Source organism: Desmodus rotundus, chromosome 5 (genome assembly GCF_022682495.2).
Source record: "Desmodus rotundus isolate HL8 chromosome 5, HLdesRot8A.1, whole genome shotgun sequence".
Lineage (NCBI taxonomy): Eukaryota > Metazoa > Chordata > Mammalia > Chiroptera > Phyllostomidae > Desmodus > Desmodus rotundus.
Window position 1 is genome coordinate 5,886,897 of NC_071391.1, and position 18,346 is coordinate 5,905,242.

At 57.0% G+C, this 18,346-nt stretch overlaps 1 protein-coding gene across 15 annotated transcripts in view; it reads left to right on the forward strand.

Moving 5' to 3' along the window:
- The window catches only part of NRXN2 (neurexin 2), a 102,544-nt gene that overhangs the window by 19,421 nt on the left and 64,777 nt on the right, over positions 1-18,346 (forward strand). For 12 of the 15 annotated variants that reach the window (XM_053925053.2, XM_053925062.2, XM_053925058.2 and 9 more), the window contains exons 3-6: positions 1,596-1,613; positions 6,392-6,421; positions 8,719-8,790; positions 13,139-13,440. In XM_053925053.2, the coding sequence (XP_053781028.1) occupies positions 1,596-1,613; positions 6,392-6,421; positions 8,719-8,790; positions 13,139-13,440 (422 nt within the window). The remainder of the gene's footprint in view (positions 1-1,595; positions 1,614-6,391; positions 6,422-8,718; positions 8,791-13,138; positions 13,441-18,346) is intronic. The other 3 variants (XM_053925063.2, XM_053925056.2, XM_053925059.2) reach the window with 3 other exon arrangements.

Here is an 18,346-nt window from a genome sequence, read left to right on the forward strand (position 1 = left end):
CTATTGAAACACCCCCATGCTGGATGATATGGAAGGCACCATGCCTCCTAGTTCGTGCAGGTGCCGGAGAGATGGTGCTGACTGACCAGGGCCTTCGCCCGCCGGGGCCAAAGAGGGCTGACGGAGGGCTCTTGGTGAGAGCCGAAGGGTTTCCCCAGGGCCTCTTCAGTTAGCCAGGCCCCGCAAATGTAACGGGACTCAGTTGACTTAAGAAAGTCATTGTATCCACAGCTTTTGGGGATGCAGCTGGCAGGTAAAAGAAGCTCTGTGTTGTACAGTAGTGTGTTTGTGACCCATCTAGATATGTAGAGGCCTGTGTGGGTAGGGTTAGAAAAGGGGAGACAGATAGGTAGGTAGGTAGGTAGCTAGGCAGGTGGATAAATGGATAGAAGATAGAAAAAAAGGGAGCCATGTTCATCTCAGGCTGTGTCTTCAGCCACCGGAGGGTGCGTGGGGCGGTGGTGGTGTATGCATCTAACATCGTGTATTAGATCACTGTGGGTATTGATTCTGCATTCAGCCTGTGTGTGTGTGTTGGGGGGGGGTGGCGGAGGTTATGATAAATGGCGGTATGCGTTTCTGGAGGATAGCTAAACCCCTAAGAGCGAGTGAGCCAATAACAAAACGAGGTTGGAGGTAGGAGGAGACGGTGTGTGCTTCCAGGCCTAAATATGTAGTGAAGAGCTGTTGGTGTGTATGCGTGCGTATCCTGGGGCCCACGTGTGTGTGTGTGTTTCCCCCGCCCCCGTCGGTCTGTAGGCTTTGTAGGCTGTGCTGTTTCTATTCCTGCCTGTTGCTTCTCTAGCGGCTCCCGGAAGGCGGGCATGGCAGAAGTGTTTGGAAGGGGTGACTCGGTCCTCTTGCAAGGCAGGCCAGCGCCCAGCCTGCTACGGGAGCTGTAAGCTCAGTGGAAGGAACTGCCTCTGTGGGAGTCCCACAGCTCTTTGGGGTGGAAGGGTGTTTTCTGATTTGCATACCCACGACTTTTCTCCCCTGGGTGGGTAACACGTGGGGGGCAGTTGGGTCCTGTGTGCAAGGGCTTTGGATGGGAGCTGAATGAGAGATTACACATGTCTCTAGATCAGTAGGTGCCTATGTGTGTCAGTGTGTCACTGAGCACGAGTGTGTGTGTCTCCGGTGAGCCCCGTGTGAGCGTGTCTCCATCTGTCTCAGAGACGCAACGGGATGCAGGGGAGGAGCGTGCCTGGAGGAGCCAGGGTGCTCCACTGCGGCTCCTGCCTCCGCCTCCGAGTCTCGGTGTGACCTTGTGAGCCCACTTCCCTGCCCTGGGCCTCAGTTTCCTGGAATGCAATATGAGGCTTGGGTCCTCTTGGGCTGTGTGACGCTGTGTGTGAGGCACAGACTCAAAAAACAGCCCGGTCCTGGTCTCTGTCTCGTCCCCAGCAGTGCCTTCCCGGTTGGGTGGCCTGTGTCAGGGCCTGGGTGGGCTTGGAGACCTTGAACCGATCACTCTCCTTAGAGCCCCGTCTGTGGTATCCTTGCTAACAACGTCTCTCTCTCTCTCTCTCTCTCTCTCTCTCTCTCTCTCTCTCTCTACTCTGCCTCACCTCTTGCTGAACACCACTGGCCTGTAGAGGAGCACCCCATGGAAGGTGAGCGATACCTTTTGGTCACAGAAGTGGCCAATCCATTGCTGTGGGACCCTATGTGGGGGGTATCATTGGCCACCTGAGCACTCCCTCCCCCGCCCATGCCCGGGGAAGGATGTCTGGGTGTCCCCTTGGCGGCCTCTGCCCCACCTCTGGCCTTTCCCCTCTTTGTTGGTTTGCGGGGAAAACTGTCAGGCAGAGGGCAGGCCCTTGGTCGTCTTCAGCGCCAGTCTGCCAACTGGCCTTTCTTTTCCTCCTTAGGGAGGGGCCAGGGATGGTGGGTGGAGGGTGGGGCTGGTGGGCTCTAAAGTGCCCAGAAGTGAGCGATGGGACGCTGTTTTGCCCTGCCCAGGAGAGGAAGCTCAGAAAAGCCGTGCCGACCTGGTGGAAGCTGGGTGGGCTGGGAGCAGTGCTTGGGTAGAATCTGCGCTGGGGTCCAGAAAGGGCAGGCAGGGGGTGGGGCCTGTCCCCCGGTCAGCGAGTGTGGGTAGGTGGCAGCTTCTCTGCTCTGACTGACACTTGCAGCAGGCCCCTGTCCTCTGTCCTCTGGGCTGGTAGTCTGCTTCTCCCTCAGCCCAGGCCAAGGGCAAGGGTGGGGCACGTGCCTCTCTCTGGGGTCTCTCTGTCCATCCTTTCCCTGTCTTCTCATTCTTTTGCCTTGTCTCTCTCTCCGGATTTTCTCCAGGGCTCTGTCCCTGGACCTCTGTCTTTGTCTCTGGTTTCTGTCCTTCCCCAGGCCCTCTTTGGGTTCCTGTCATTCTCTGAACCTTCCCCCTCGGTTTGGTTCTCCGTTTCTTTTCTTTTTCTGGGGAGGACTAGGTCAGGGAGAGGGAAGACTGAGTCGGGCGATCGGACTTGGAGGCTGGGTTGCTGGTGAGCTCACATGGCCACTGCGGAGAAGGCAGGCAGCAAGGTGGGCAGGAGATGGGACCCCAGGCACCAAACCTGCCCCCGTTCTCCTCCTGGAGAAGCAGTAGGAGTGGGAGCTCCCTGGGCCTGGGCTCTGCCCTGGGTGGAGTCGGGGGTGGCGGGGAGCAGGAGTCCTGGGACAGAAAGGAGGGAGGGCTCTCGCCCTGAGTGTGGGGCTAGAGTCCGTTTTCCCTGGTGGTGTCCATGGTTTGGCTGGTGTCTCTGGTTGCTGTCTGTTCTCTGTGGATGTCCTCAGGTCCCCCGGTCCTAGCATGCAGGCACCTGCGTGTGTATGTGTGTGTCTGCGTGCACACGTGTGCACACAGCTCTGCTGCTCGGTTGTGTCGTGTGCCTTTGTGCACGTCTGTACACACGCGCGTCTGAGTGTCTGTGGAGGAGCATGCGCCTCCATCTCTGTGCCTCTGCAGGAGTGTCTCCTCTGTGTCTGCACCTGTCCTGCCTGTGTCTGTGTCTCCGTGTGCCGGTGTTTACCTCTGCGCGTGTGAGAGTCTGCGTGTCTGGGCGGATGCAGCCTTCTGAGGGCTGGAGATGAGATTTAGTGCTGATGTGACTTTTCGTTGCTCTTGATGCCATGTCTGGTCTGGAACAAAGGGAGAGATGAAGGGAGGCAGAGGGAGGGGAGAAAAGGGTACAGGAGAGAGGCTTGGGGGGACAGAGGAGGGGGCAGATACTCAGGTGGAAGGAGAGGGGTAAATAGCGTTGGAAAGAGGGAGGATGCTCACGGAGGGAGGGGCAGAGAGGATTGCACCAGGAAGGGCAAAACATCCTGGCCGAGAGGAGTGGGTTGGGGGGCTGCAGGGGGAGGGGAGGGAAAAGGGAGCAGTTCTTGTCCAAGGGAGTAGGATCGGCAGGGACAAGAAGGGGGCTGGGCTTTGGGGACTAGTGGGGAATGAGGCCTGTGACGTCACCCAGACATTTCTTGGGGGCGGCACAGTGATCTGCTGGTTTGACTGGGACCTTGAGCGTGCCTGCATGTCAGTGGCCGTGCAGGGGTGTGTGTCTGCGGCTGTGTGAGTGCGAGTGCACGTGTGTGTGTACAGACCTAGTGATGTGATGCTTCTGTGTGTCTCTGTGACGTGTCTGCTTGTGTGTCTCTCAATCTTGTCCCCTACAACCGGCTTCCTTCTTTCCATGCTGGTCCTGTTGGGAGTTTGGTAGGAGAGGAAGGGAGTGAGGCTGAGAGTGGGCTTGGCAGACGGTGGTTTCAGGGGGCGGGGTGTGGGGCCTCCTTTGTGGCACTATGCTCCGGACTGTGCAGTCCCCCCTTCAGATCTGAGTCCTCCATGCTTCACCTTCTCTTCTCTCCCCCTGATGCTGTGTCTCAGGCCAGGCTTTCTCCCAGGAGCCCAGCCATCCTGCTCCTTAGCCCCCTGCCGAGCATCTCCTTCTGGGGGATCCTGGCTGGCCCACCTCCTTTCTCCCCAGCCTCTTGTAGCAGAAAGAAGACATGGAAAAGCAGCCCGATAAAGTGCCCTAAGAAAGGACCTTTGGTAGTGCCATCCTTCGTCACTGCCAGCTCTTCTCCTGTGGTGGAAGGAGGGGCTGATGCCACAGGTGGACATGAGGAGGGAGGAGAGGTTTCAGGGTCAGGTGGGGAGAGCACCCTAGGGCCAGGCTGGGCTGAGCGGTGGGAGACAGGGCAGGGAACTGGCCTCCCCTTCACCAAGATGGCTGGTGCTGTCACGCCTGAGGGAGCTGAGCAGCTGGTTGCCGTGGTGACAGAGGGAGAGCGCCGCATGCTAATGAGGCTGGCTAGTAGCTGGGCAGCGAAGGGTCTGCAAGGGGAGAGATGGTCCGTCCCCCCCCCCCCCCCCCCAGCTAGTAGCACAGGCTTGCGGGGGACAGAGGGCGGGTCCACAGGGCACCAGCTCCCAGGTCTGGATTTCCGAAGGTGGGAGCCTATGAGCCAGTCTATTTTTGCCAGATGGGGGGTTAGGGCTTTGGTCTAGGTTCTGGATTCAGGGGTTTGGAAGTGGATGCAGGTAGTTCTTGAGGAAAGATTTGGTGGGGGGCATTCAGCAAGATAAAAGACTCAGTCCAAATGCTTGGGCCACCCCTGTTTTGTAGATAAAACCTGTGTCTTCTCCAGAGCTGTTCTGTCCTGAGGAGTGGCTGTGGCCTCCACCCCCAACTGGCCTCAGACCCAGAGGTGGGGAGAGACCGATGTGCCTGAGAGAGAAGGGGGTACCATGAACCATCTGCCCACGTCTTCCACAGGATCCAGGCCTTGGCCCCTGGCCACGCCTTCCTGGCCTCCTTGCTGCCTTCCTCCTGAACCCAGGCTCACTGGCCCTCAGCTTCATCTCTGAGACACCCGGGGTGCTTTACCCTTGATACCCCTGCCCTGGCCCTGCTTCTTGCCCGCAGGGCCCACATCCCATTGCCACAGCAGCTGGGATGGTTTCCAAGGGCGACGTGGTACTGACTGCAGGCCTCTTCCTTTCCCAGCCTCTCGGCCAGACACCGTGGGTGAGGGGTGAGGGGATTGGGAGGCCTGAGGTTTAGTGGGGCTGGCTGGTCATCTCAGGTTCTGGGGTCTCAGCCCAGCTGTGGGTCCTGGGGCTGCTGGCCTCTCTGGAGAGAGCTTTTCTTGATTGGTACCTTCTGGGGACTGGGGACCTGGTCCAGTGGAGCAGAGGCTCTTGCTTTAAGACTGAGGGGTGCCCTGGTCAGGGCTGACCAGGCTCTTTTAAGGGGCCAAGGTAACCCTGAAAATAATCCTTGCTGCTCTTGCTCACAGTATTGGATATAGGGTTCCTTTTTTCCATTTTCAAAATCCAGCTTTTGGTTCATCTCAGAGACAGCCTGGCCAGAGAAAGGGGGTCCACAGAACAATTTATGAACAGGGCGTGCGACCTCTCTGAGATCTGGGCCTCCTGCCGTGGGTCTTGGCTGTTCCTCTCTCCCCGCTGCTGTCCGAGAGCACTGGCTCCAGACTCTTAGTCCTGGCACGTCCCCCATCCTTGCTCCAGTGTCTCCCTAGACCCTGCTTTCTCCTACCTCACTTTGTGCCCCCAAACCCCAGTTTCCTTATAGAACCCAGGTGTGCAGGGTGCCTGCTATCCATACAGAGGATGTGGGAGGAGCAGCTAGGAGGACTGCAACTGGACAGACGGCCTCCTGAGGCTCACTTTGGTGGGGGATCCGTCTAGGCCCAGGCTCCCCCTGTCCCCCCCTTCCTTCCCCTTCTATGCCAGGGTCACAGGGGTAACAGGGATGGGAGGTGGGGAGGTGGGGTTGGAGGTCCCCCTTGCCCGCTCAATTCCACGCTAACGGGACACTCTCTCTCTCTCCAGGTGGCTTTGATTTTTGTGTCGTGTTTTATTTTCTCCTCCATCTGAATCGTTTTTCTCGTTGACCGTTTTTTTTTCTCTCCGTCTCCCGGAAGAAAAAAAAAAAGAAAAAAAGAAAAAGGAAAAAGCAGCCCTCCCAGCCTCATGCTTCTCCTCCTTTTCCTTTTTTTTTTTCCGGCAAGAAGGAAAAAAAGAAACCAAAATGTCCTCTCCCCCTGCAGTGACTCCCCGCCCCATTCTTCCTCTGGTTCTGCCTGTCCCCCTCCCCCTCTCTGGTGCCCCCTTCTCTCTCTCTCTCTCTCCCCCCCTCATGCCCTCCACCCTCTGTTCTGGCATCGGGCCCCTTTCCTCAGCTTCTGGGCTGGGGGCTTTTCCCCGATGTCTGTCACAAGTTAAAAAGGGTTTTTAAATTGTGGCAGCAAAAGCTTTTTTCTCCCCTCTCTCTGGCTGATTTTGATGACTCGTGTTTTCTTTGTTTCTTTCCCCTTTTCTTTCTTTCTTTCTTCTTTTTTGTTTTTTGTTTTTCCTTTCTTTCTTTCTCTCCTTCCCCTTTCCAAGGTCCGGCTCACCTGACGTTAAACAGCGAAGGTATGGTTTGAAGTTCTGGTTTGCTTTGGATTGGACTGGATTGCCCCCATCCCGCGCCTGGATTTTCTGTTCCTCTCCTTGTTCCTCTTTCCCCTCCTCCATCTGTCCCACCTCCTTCCTTCCCTTCCCAACCCCTTCCTCTGCCATGTGTTTATTTTTTTCGGGGGTGCTGGGGTGGGGGTGGGGGTTTGGTCATGTCTGTGTTCTCCCTTCTCCCCACCTCCCCGCCTCACTCCATCTGCCTTCACCTCACCTTGGTTTCTGACATCAAGAGATGTTTGAACTCCTGCCGTTGTCTCCAGCCACCTTTTTGCGTTTTCCTGGTAGTGTATCTTGCTTTTTTAATTTCTCATGGTGGTATTTTATTTTCTTCCACTCATTCTGATCATTCTTTCTTCTCTATGAATCCAACTAAAAAGAGAAAAGCGTGGGCTGGAGAAGGGGGACTTTAGGCAGCCTCCCTCCCCTCACCCAGCTGCTGTGGGGCGCCCCCTGTATCCACAATGGAGTAAGCGGGAAAAGTAGGGGAATGCTGGCATGGGATCCCCCCTTTCCATAGCTGCCCCACTGCACGCCTTCACCCTTGTACCTTTTGAACATCTCTTGACTCTGTTTAACAGACGAGGACATTTAGACCCAGGGAGATGAAGTGACTTGTGAGTGATTGCATGGACTCTAATTGGTGGTACCATTGGGACTGCTCCTCTAGTTTTAGCCTCCACCAAGTCCCTACCACTTCAGAGAGCCCTGGTGTTCAGCAACTGGAGACAGAGCCCAGGGGTCCCGACTGTGGTCCTGCCAGCTATGACCTCCCCCAGGGATCCCGGCCATCGATTCTCTTGAGTTCATGTATTTGGCCTTCTAGACCCACAGGCACTGTTCCCCTGCCCAGAGCAGTCCTCTCGTGGGGCTCATCTTCCTGTAGGAGGTGGGGTCCTCGGCCTGAAGGCAGGAGAGGCCAACAGGATGGCTGGGCTGTGGGGAGAGACTTAGATCTGGAATTTGGGGATGGACTTAGGTCTGGGGAAGCAGGGGCCCGTGATTCTTGTAGGGATGCGAAATGATGGCAAGAAATGTGGGGAAAGAGGAAGTCCCAAGTGGGGAGCCAGGACCTCTTGGTTCACTTACATCCTTCTTGCCTGTCAGTGCCTGGTTCTGGGGGTGCTGGCTGTGGCTCACCTTTGTGATAGTTGAGGACCAAAAGGATCCCCCACCCTTGAAAGGCCCACAGTCCAGGTGTCGCTGTAGCTCTAGTTCTGGGGATTTGAGATTGGGTGGGAGTAAGGGTCTGTGCAGGGACTTTTAAACTCCATTTCTGAGTTCCCTTCATCCTGAAGCCATCCCATGGGGTCTGACAAAAGGTGTGGGTGCCTGGGAACCGGGCGCTGAGCACACAGAATCACTGGCATGGGTGGGTGGCTGAAGAGCTTAAGCTGACCCAGAACCCAGGCATGGTAATACACGCCCGTGGGGCCCTGGGAGAGGAACCCGGGCTGCCAAGCTGGGTGGCACAGAGCAAGGAGTCATCCCTGAGAGAGGGCTCCTCCCAGACACGAGATCCAGCTTGTCAGGACCTCCCTTGGTGTGCACAGCCCTCTGAAGGCACAATGGAGGGACAGAGTACAAGGAGAAACCATGGCCCCGCCCTCGCGATGGCCTGTAGTCCGACTGGCAAAGACATGGACAAAGGTGACATCAAAAGCACTCCCTGTAGTAAATGAACCAGGTGCAGATGGCGAGCTGGGTTTGCTTCGAGGACAGGCAAAGATCAGAAGAGGGGTGTGTGGTACGTGAATTGGGGAGTTTTGGAGGAAGGGTGCCTGTGTCAGGCTTCTGAACGAGTTGAAGAGCGTGAACTCTGACCCAGCAGGGAGGGTGTGAGCAAAGACACAGAGTGGGAAGGAGGATGAGACAGGAACAGGAAGTGGGAGCTCAGGCCTCATCCCCCAACCTCCCGGCCCTGAGGTCTGTCCTGTGTGCATGTGGTCAGGCAGAAGGGACTCCCAAGCCAGCAGTGCGGCCTCCACCCCAGTCCGATCACGCCTGGGCAAAGGGCAGAAGTTGGTGGTCATGAGTCTTACGGGATTTCTGGGGCCAATGGGATCCTTGGTTTGTTAACAGGCTCTTTCCCTATAGTCCCCAAAACAAGTGAGTCCCCAGAGCAGCTCCCTTCGCCCCAAACCTATTTCTCCGAGCAAGAGGACCTTTGCCCTGGAAAGGCACCTCCATCACCTCAAGGCTGGGGTGGGACTGGCTGGGTAGCCCCCGTGCCTGACTCCCCAATTCTGCTTCTCCAGTAGGGTCCTTACTGTTCTCCGAGGGGGGGGCCGGGAGAGGAGCAGCCAGTGATGTGCACCAGCCGGCGAAAGGTCAGTGATGCCACAGTCCCCAGTGAGCCCAGCCCTCACCCCCTGCAAGCAAACTGCACTTCCCATGGGGGCGGTTAGTCAACAGAGGTGTACCTTCTCTGAGGCCCCAGTACCTGCCCTGGTGTGAAGGGCCACAAGCCTCCACTTCTTTCCCAAAGCTCAGTTGTCCTGGTGACCTCTGTCTAGAATATAGATGTCCTTTGGCGGCGGTTGTTTAGACGCATTGCTAGAAAGTACATTTCTCTGGTGGAATGACCAGGCAGCTGGGTAACCCCCACCCCCACTTAATCATCAGATTCTAGTGGGCAGATGTGGCATTTATAATACGCGTGGATCACATGCATCACCTCGCTGAGCCTCCACAACCCTTCGTGGAGGGGCACGTTGCCCTGGGTTTGCAGAGGAGGAAACCGACACCTGCCAAAGCCCCCCAAGACCAGCGCAGGGCCCTTGAGCCTGTCTCAGGGCTGTAGACTTTAAGCACTGAGGCTGCTCTCCTAAGAGATCCTCTTTCCTAAGAAGTGGACAGGGTACTTTTGCAACCCTTCAAGGAACACCAGTGGGTGCCAAGCACTGGGGCTATCGAGTTCTATCTGCATTTGTTCAGAACACACTGTTCTGTCAGCCTGGATTTCCGCCATCCCTGCTGTCTTCCCCGCGATTTGGTATCTCTTTCAGCTGACTCTTGGAAAAGCAGTCAGACCATCCACACTGGAAGGAGCCCCTCAACTCCCCAGGCAACCCCAGACACTCTTTGGTGTTCTCCTTGTCTATACATCCATTAATCGCTCGTCCCACTGTGTTGTCACTGTCCCTTTTACCTGTTTGCCTCCCTCACTGGACTGAGCTCCCTGAGGACAGCCCCTGGGTCTCTTCATTTGTATGCCCCCCCCCCTCCTGGCACAGCAGGAGGCACGTGCTCAGCAAAGTGATTTTAAATGGGCAAATGGTCTTTGTTCTCAAGGGGCTCATTGACATTCTCACAAATAAGTACAATAACGCATGGTACATGCAAAGTATATGAAAAGCGAAGACTGTCCAGAGGAGTTAATGTATTCATTGATCTAGAGAGAGAGGCAGCGCACACACAGAAACTTACACAGCAGCACAAGAGTCGTTTATTCGTGGAATGGTTCACAGCTTAGGAAGTCACACCCATCTGTTCTCTCTCTAATGCCCAGAGCGACCTGCGAGGTAGGCTGATGATTAGCTCCTTTGTCCAGGGAAGAAGACGGGCTGGGAGATGTTGCCTCTTGGCCAAGGTCACAAAGCTGGTGGAAGAGGCGGTATTAGTGCCCAGGTCTCTCTCACATCACACTTCCTCTCAGGGGAGCAGGACAAGATGTTACTCGGCAGTGAGTGCCAAATGAGTGGAACAGACAGCTGTAGTGCTTGAGAGCAGGGAGGGGCGAGGGGGCTGGAGACCTTCCCGGAGGAGGGCTCTGGGCTGGGCCCAGGAGGAGGCAGCTGCTCTGTCCCTCATGGCGCTCAGAACGCCAGGACCACACAACTGGTCTCTAGACACGTTTGGCTTGACTGACACGCTTGTGGGGCCCCACACTCCCTGACCTGGGAGAAAACACACATCAGTGACTACCCCCTTCCTGGGCCAGGGGCTATTAGGAGCTGTGATTGTTCCAGCGCTGTTGGGGTTGTAGTTTCCCGATGGTCTGGGCCTCGAGATGGGGGAGAGCGCCCCCTGGTGCTTCAGGTCTGCTCCTCCCAGGTCTGGTTTGTGCTTGGGCAGCCTCCACATCCTTCCCCTGAAAGAGTCCCCCTCAAATCCCTTGAGGTCCGGCTGCACTCCTCCCTACTCGGAGTCTCTCTCTCCGTGCTTCCCACCACCCTCGGGTTTTCTCTTCTGTCTCCTCAAATTCTCTCAGGCTTCCTCTGGCTGCTTCAAGCCTCTTTCCATCTCTGGGCCTTCCAGGGTCTCTGGCTGCATTGGGAATGGAGAACATGTAGACTCAGACTGCAGAGGGGCTTTGCCTCCTCACCTAGGAGACCTGAGGCAGAGCCTGGAGGAATGGAGACCGACCTCATTTCTCCACTTCGCAGCGGTGGCAGTCGTGGTCCAGCCCCTGCCCTGCCTCTCTCCGTTTTACTGGCCTCTTTTGTTCTGTCCCAATCACTTTTTCACGTGGTTGCCTCATTCTTGCCTTTTTCTCTGATTGACATTCCCTGTAATGATATTTTCTGTGACTGCAGTGAAGGTGAGAGAGTGGGAGGGAAGGCCTGGCTTCTGGGAGGGGCTAGTATATGTGGCAAACCCAAGGTCAAACAGGAAGGTCCCCTTTCTGGTCCTTGAGCCTGCCTCTCCTTCCCCTGCCAGTGCTCCGGCAGCAGGCCCGGTTGCTATGGAAGCAGTAAAATCCTGACAAAGCCTTGGCTTCCATTGCTTAGAGGTCGTGGTCCCCCTTTCCTTGCTGGCCCTCTTCCCATCACCCTTGCCTGTCCCCTCCCAGTTTGCTCCTTATCTTTATCCGGATTGCTTCACTCTGTCACCTCGTGCTCCCTCACCATTTCCTTTCTGTCCCCGAAGGTCCATCTTTCTCCCTCCCTCCACACCTTCCCCTTCTTGTCTCATCTTGACCCTTCCCCTTTATTCTCTCTGGCCCTCCCCACTGGATCCCTGAGGCAGGCAGAGCAGAGTTTCGACTGTCCCCACATTGCCCATGTCCTCACCAGCCTTGCTGCCCTGTGGCCTCAGGAAGCTGGGCCTTGCCAGCTGCAGTAAGTGTGGTGCCAGGCTCTGGGGCAGCAGCTGGTGCTTTGGCATCCGGAGGCAGTGAGGACCAAGTCTACGGGCAGCCTGCCCGGATGGGGAGAGGCGAGGCTGTGTGTGCAGGGGAGGGATGTGGGCAGAAAGTGTGCTCAGAGAGCCCGATTCCACATGTGGTGCCCGCTGCTGTGGCCTAGCCTGGCAGGTGCCTTACGAGGGCCACGCAGTCCCCCCGTCCCCCACATTGTGCCTTGCTCCTGCCAGACCTGGGGGCCTATACCGAGAACCCCTTGCACTCCATAAAGGCCTTTGTTCCTGAGAGGCGGGCGGGACGAGCCATTTGCTGGGGAGGAGAAGCGGTCACTGTCAGAGTCCAGGTTCTCTGCTCTTCCCGCCTCCCTGTCCCGTTCTCTTCCCTTTGCGTGGGCTCTGGCCTGTGAAGCCCCAGGTTCCCTCTACCGAATCATTGACCTCTCACCTGTCACCCACTTATAGAAGGCTAAATACCTCTAAGGCTCTCCTAGTCATTTTTGCTTCTGCTTAAAAAGTGCCTGTGGGCCCTGGCTGGTGAGGCTGGGTGGATTGAGCATTGGTCTTCAAAAGGAAAGGTTGCTGGTTCGATTCCCAGTCAGGGCACATGCCTGGGTTGCAGGCCAGATCCCCAGTTGGGGGCGTGCGAGAGACAACTGATCACATAACTCCTGCACATTGATGTTTCTCTCCCTTTCTCCCTCTCTTCCCCTCTCTCTAAAAGTAAATATATAAAACCTAAAAAAAAAGTGCCTGTGCAAGGAGCACACGTGCACACATGGGAGCCAGGCCTGCCCTTGCCCTTTCCCCCGTAGCCACTCACCCGCACACTGCGTCTCACACCCATTCTCTCGGGCCTCTCAGTGGCTCTCTGCCTCAGGGCCCATTGCTGCTGTCCTGAGGTGGGAGTAGGAAGTGGGGGTGATAGCTGGCATGATAGCCTCTGTGTAAGCCCCGCCCAGTGGCCTGCTGCTACCTGGTGCACATCCCCGTCGCCTGCATTGCCTTCCCATGTGTCCTACCCTGCCTCCTCCACCCCACCGTTTCCGCATTCTTCTCATCTGCTCACTGCTACACAGCAGGCCTACTAGTTTTATCCCTGCTGGTGAGGCCTGAAACTGTCCCTGGGCTGAGAACGGTCATCACTGAGAAGAGGCAGCAGAGGGAGGTGGGCTGCACTCAGGGCACCTTGGTGCCCCAGCCACAGAGGAGGCCCTTGCAGGGAGAAGTCAGGTGGAGCCTCATATGTCTCTTCCACAACCTTTCGTTAAGGGGAGTGGCTGATGGAAGGCCGGTGGGGGAGGAGACAGAACGGCTGCTTTGCCTGGCCCTGTGGCAGCTTAATTGTCAGCTGTCAGCATGAGAACTACTTAGCAGTCTCCTGCTTTGGAAATGGACATCGGGGAAGTTGACTTCTGACAGCAGAGATGGCAGGGTCCAGAGAGGAGGGTGGAGAGGCCTGGGAGGGGAGAGGGCCTAAAGCTTGCAGTTGGGGCTGTGGGGGACCTGCGCCGGGGCTGCTGGAGGGGAAGAGGGTGGTCTGGCATTCCCTCTCCCACTCAGCCTTCTCCCCTTTCCCCACACCGTGGTGTCCAGGCAAGGAGGAGTTTGTGGCGACCTTTAAAGGCAATGAGTTCTTCTGCTACGACCTGTCACACAACCCGATCCAGAGCAGCACGGACGAGATCACGCTGGCCTTCCGCACCCTGCAGCGCAACGGGCTGATGCTGCACACGGGCAAGTCGGCTGACTACGTCAACCTGTCCCTCAAGTCCGGCGCCGTCTGGCTGGTCATCAACCTCGGCTCAGGAGCCTTCGAGGCCCTCGTGGAGCCTGTCAATGGCAAGTTCAATGACAACGCCTGGCACGACGTCCGGGTCACCCGAAACCTGCGCCAGGTAGGGGGAGCAAGAAGAAGGCGAGGGCTCAGTTGTGTCTGGGGCAGAATGGGAGTGTGGGTGCGAGGCATCAGGTCAGGGCGTTGAGAAGTGGCTCTGGAGAAGAGCGAGAGTTGGGGCTGCGACGGTCCAGGGGTGTGGCGGTAGCCAGCAGGCTTCAAGGACCAGGGAGTGGAGCTAGAGAGGTGGCTAAAGAGCTGCCCAGGGTAGGAGTCTGAGGGACGGGGAAGGGCTGGGCTCTGGTTGGTGGCAGTCGCTGGGGTTTCAAGGGCTGGGGCTAAGGAAGCAGGTGATTAGGCAGAAGGGCTATTCGGAAGCTGGGAGGAGTGAGGTAGGGCCTGGATGGGTGGGCCCTGGGGGGCTTTGGGGTGAGGAGACCCTGGCCTGGTGGAGCGGCTGTGGGTGTCCCGACATTAGGGCAGAAAGGCACAAAGGAAATCCTGGGGTATGTGTGGGGGCAGGGTGTGGCCTGCGCCCCAGTGGAGCCATTCCATGACAGAGGCAGGGGTTGGGTCAGAGCAAGGTAGAGGTACAGCAGGTGGGTGAGGGGGAGCCGGACGGAGAGGGGCTGGGGCCCACTTCTCCTCTGGGCAGCATACTCCCTTCTCTGTTCCCTTCCAGTCTCTTCTAGGCCCTTCCAGTCCCTCCAAAGGACTCCAGGCTGTCTCAGCAGCCCGTGGCTGTCTTTCCATGGCTCCCAGGCCAGCCCACGCAGGAGCTCAGAGGAGAATCTTGGGTTTGCTCCTGCAGACAGAACAGGGCTCTTCTCCACACCGTCCCCTCGGCTCCTGCCCCCAGACTCACCTTCTGGAGAGGTGCGGCTGTTCCTAGGCATCAGCTCTGTCCCCTTAGCAGTTGCCTCTTTGCCTCTCATAAGGCCCAGGGTGGCTATGACAGGGAGGCCATCTCTCTGGCCAGGCTTCTGCTTGACAGCATAGCTCATTTCCAGTCCTGAGAAGTTCCCGCCTTAAGCCAGGTCCATGCCAGACCCTTCTTTGAAAGCAGGAGAGGCCACTGTGCATCCGGTCTCCACCTGCTGACTCCTCTCCCTGCTTATCAGGTGCGCAGGCTTTTGCCAGCCCTTCTCTCTTGGGCCACTGCTTTCTCTTGTGGCTGATGGCAAGGAAGCTTTTCCGGCTGCACCTCTGGCAATCTAAGTGCAGCCAAGAGCACACTGCATCTTGGCCCTGGGAGGCGCTGTCTCTGCTGATTTACAGCCCTTCTCTTACTAGTTATCGTCCCTGTGCTTCTGGTTCTGGTTGTGTGGTGGCTAACCTCTCACTGTGTCTCCTCTTCATCATCATCTTCTCCCTCCTTCTCCTCTACTTCCTTCCCTGAAAGGCTTGTCAACAGGGGTCGGGATTCTGGCTGACCCTGTACTCTCCTTACCTGTTCCCCTTCAACGCCGGTGAGTGGCGAGCGGTGCTTGCGGGCCTCCTCCTCCAGTAGTTCCTTTCCTGGCCGTGAGGAGGGTGCCTGTCGTTCCTTCCCGGCCTGCTGCTACCTCTGTAGTGGGGCCCCCACCCAGGCGCCTGTTCTTGTTGTCCCTGTGCCCTGTAGAGTGGCGTGCTTGGTGGGGGTACTCCTCGTCGGCACAATGCATTTCTTCAAGTCACATCATTCCCTGACTGGGTCAAAGGTTTGTCCCGTGTTGTCACCACTGCCTGCACAAACCTGAGAGTGTAGTCCCTTTGTCATCCTTTTCTGCGCTGCACACATTTTACTGTGAGAGTGTGTGTGTGTGAGGCGTTACCTTTGGTGCTTCTTGCTTGCTTTCCCTCCCCAGGACCAGCGCTGTCACCTGGTACTGCCTTTGGCCAGAGGACGCTGCGGGCTCAGAGCCCCTGCCTGGGCATCACTTGGCCAACAAATGCATTGTGTGTCCATATGGGGTACAGGGGGAAAAGAGGCATGGTCCCTGCCCTGCCAGCCCTGGAGGAGACAGGATGTCCGCCAAAAGTGACCCAAGCAAAGCCATGCAAGTACCAACTGAGTAGCAGGAACTTTAAATGCTCTAGGAACTAGAGAGACACTGAGAGGAGGGAGGGGTCTGTGCCTGAGAGGGGTGGGAAGGCTCAGAGGGGATGAGGCCTGGTCTCAGCAGCATGGAGTGTAGGCAGTGAGCCAAGGAAGCCTCTTCCTGGGCTCACAGAGTCATGGGTCCCAGCTGGTAACTGAGGGAACCGACTTCACCCGACCTGTCCCACCAGATGGGGCAGAGCAGAGGTCACGCTGACCCGAATGTAGGTCTTCGGGGCCCAAGAGGGTATCTGCTTAAGACTTTGATCGAGAGCCCTCTTTACAAAGGGGCTCCAGGGGTATTTTTTCACTCTAGGCCACGTCCGTAAGGTGGGGCACAGCCCTTTCTTGGTGACTGCACCAGTGGGGGAGGTGAGCCTCAGGGCCGTGCTCTGGATTCACTGGGTCCTCACTGGGACCTTCGACCGCCTGTTTTTCAGGGCTTCTAAGAAGAAGTTACTGGGCCCTGTTGTCCCTAAAGTAGTGGTTCTCCATTGAGGGTGGTGTGCCCCTCGCTCCCCAGGAGACATCTGGCAATGTCTGGAGACATTTTGGGTTGTCATAGCTCAGGAGAGGGTGCTACTGGTAGAGGCCAGGATGCTGCTAAATGCCCCAGAAGGCACAGGACAGCCCCACAGCAAAGAGGGATGTGGCCCCAGACGCCAGTAGTGCCGAGTGGTAGAGCCCTGCCCAAAGAGTCTGTACCGTGTCCGGACGGTGTCCTCGGGTTGGAAAAACCCTTTCATGATCAGAGGGGTGATGCTGAGCTGGGGGTGGGTGGTTTTAGCCAGGATTCTGTCTCCCTGGGTTCTGTGGGCAGGAGCGGAGATGGGAGGTAGTGTAAGAAGTGACATCTGTCTCCCTTACAGGGTAGATGGCAGGGTCTGGGAACACTGGGTTCCACATTATTTTCCCCAAGTGATTAGAAAGGCCAGAGCAGGGAGGGCCTGCCCCAGAACAAGCACCAGGGGGGGTCTCCTTTCCCCTTGGTTCTGGGTCGAGAGGCCAGCTCCAAAGCTGGAAGGAGGCAGAATTCCGCCCCCGCCCCGAACTAGAGAACTGTCCCTGAAATCACCGAGAGGCTCTTAGAACACAGCCGCTGGGACCGGAGGAGGCTGCGCTGAGACGGCACCTTGCTCTTGCCTTCTGCTGCCTTCGAACTCTGCCTGAGGCCACTGTGACCAGAGGCATCTCTCAGGGGAGCTTTGTAGGAATGATTACCTTTGCGGATTCCCCAGGGTCTATTTTAATCCTGGGTCCACTCTCCTCCCATACCCACTATGCCTCCCACCACCATGCGAGCCCAGTGCAAACCCGTTTCATCACCAGCCAACACCAAATTTGGAAGACAGGCCGGCTACCAAAGTATCACATGTGCTTCCTCCTGCCCAGCTTCTCAGTGTGGAGATTTTCAGGAGCTCCCCTGGTCCCAAGGGGTAGTCCCCCTCAAATGGGGGTCCTCTGGGCATTTGGGGCTCCCTCCTCCACTTTCCAGCCCGGGGCCAGTTTTCTCTGGCAGCTCACAAGCCCTGTCATAGGATCTAACTGTGCTTCTCTGTATACTCCATCGGCGCCGGCTTCCCTAGCTCCCCCTTTGTTTCCGCAGTTCTCCCACCGACACCACCGTTCTCTTCCTTTCTGCCTAGAGCTGGGGTTTCAGCCCGACAGGCTGGGTTCGAATCTCAACTCTGCCACTAGGCAAGTTAGGTAACCTGTCTGCGCTTAACTCGGCCTGGGCGAGGTGCGCCTTTGCTGAGGTGATGCCGTGCAGCGCGGTGCCGGCCCCCCTGAGCACTGAGCGGCTCTCGGCCACTCTCGGTCCTGGGGGTCTGTTCAGCCCTTCGGGCCCAGCCTAAACGCCGCCTTCCTCACAAAGCCTGCCTTGATCCTCCCGCCCACAACCAGTCTTTGTTCTTTGCCGCGCCCCAGCGCTATCCTCGCATTGCATCTGTGTGGCCAATGTTTGTGTTCATTTCCTATCTCTATTTCTAGGCGGTAAGTTCCTTAAGGGCTCAATGCCAGCAACTATGGAGTGTGTTTAGTCGTTTTTCTAGTGTTTTTTTCCCCCTCTGGTTCAGTTGGGCTCTTTCTTGAAGCCAGTTGGTGAGTTTTGGACACGAGGACCCAGCAGATCTATTTCATACAAGCATTGAACTACCTCTCGCCCCCCGGAAGACTCCTATTCACTTTACAAAGCCAGGACAAAGCCTTTCCCATCCCTCCTCTGAGTTTCCATGGAACCGTGCCCCTCCTTTCCAGCCCTCCTCGGGGGGCACTGCCCCTTCTCTCCTCTCCTAGCCCTTCGCTTCAAGGGTCTCATTTCCCTTTCGTGTCTCACTAATGTTTCTAAATCCTGTGAAGTGGGAGGGAGTCCTGTGTTACCAACGAGGAAGTCGAGCCTCAGCAAGTTAAAGGACTTGCCCAAAGTTATCCAGGTAGGGAGTGGCAGAACTGGAAGTCCGCCTGACTTCGCAGGCGCTCTGATTCTCTGCCTCCCAGGGAGGGCCTGGCTGTTGCCACTGGGACAAAACGCAAAGGCAGCTGTAGCTCGTCCTGTGGTTCTGCCACTCTTGGATGTTCTCAAATCGTGAGGCCATCGGAATGTTCTGCTTGTCTCTCAGAAAACGGACCTCTCTTATCTCTGAGTGAAGTGGGCGCCTCTTTTCTTTGTCCTGAGCGTCTCTTGCCCAAGCTCCACAGAGATTGCCTTCATGTACATTTGTGTGTGTGATCTCCCTCTCGGCTGTCTGGAGGGGCTGGGGCTACACTCCGAGTTCAAGGTGGAGATGGCAAATAGTTTGGCCCAAGGGCCCTTCAGGGGTCGCGGGGGAGTCAGCACTTGAAGTAATGAGTGACTTCTGCCCTCCATGACTCGACGCCCTCCTCC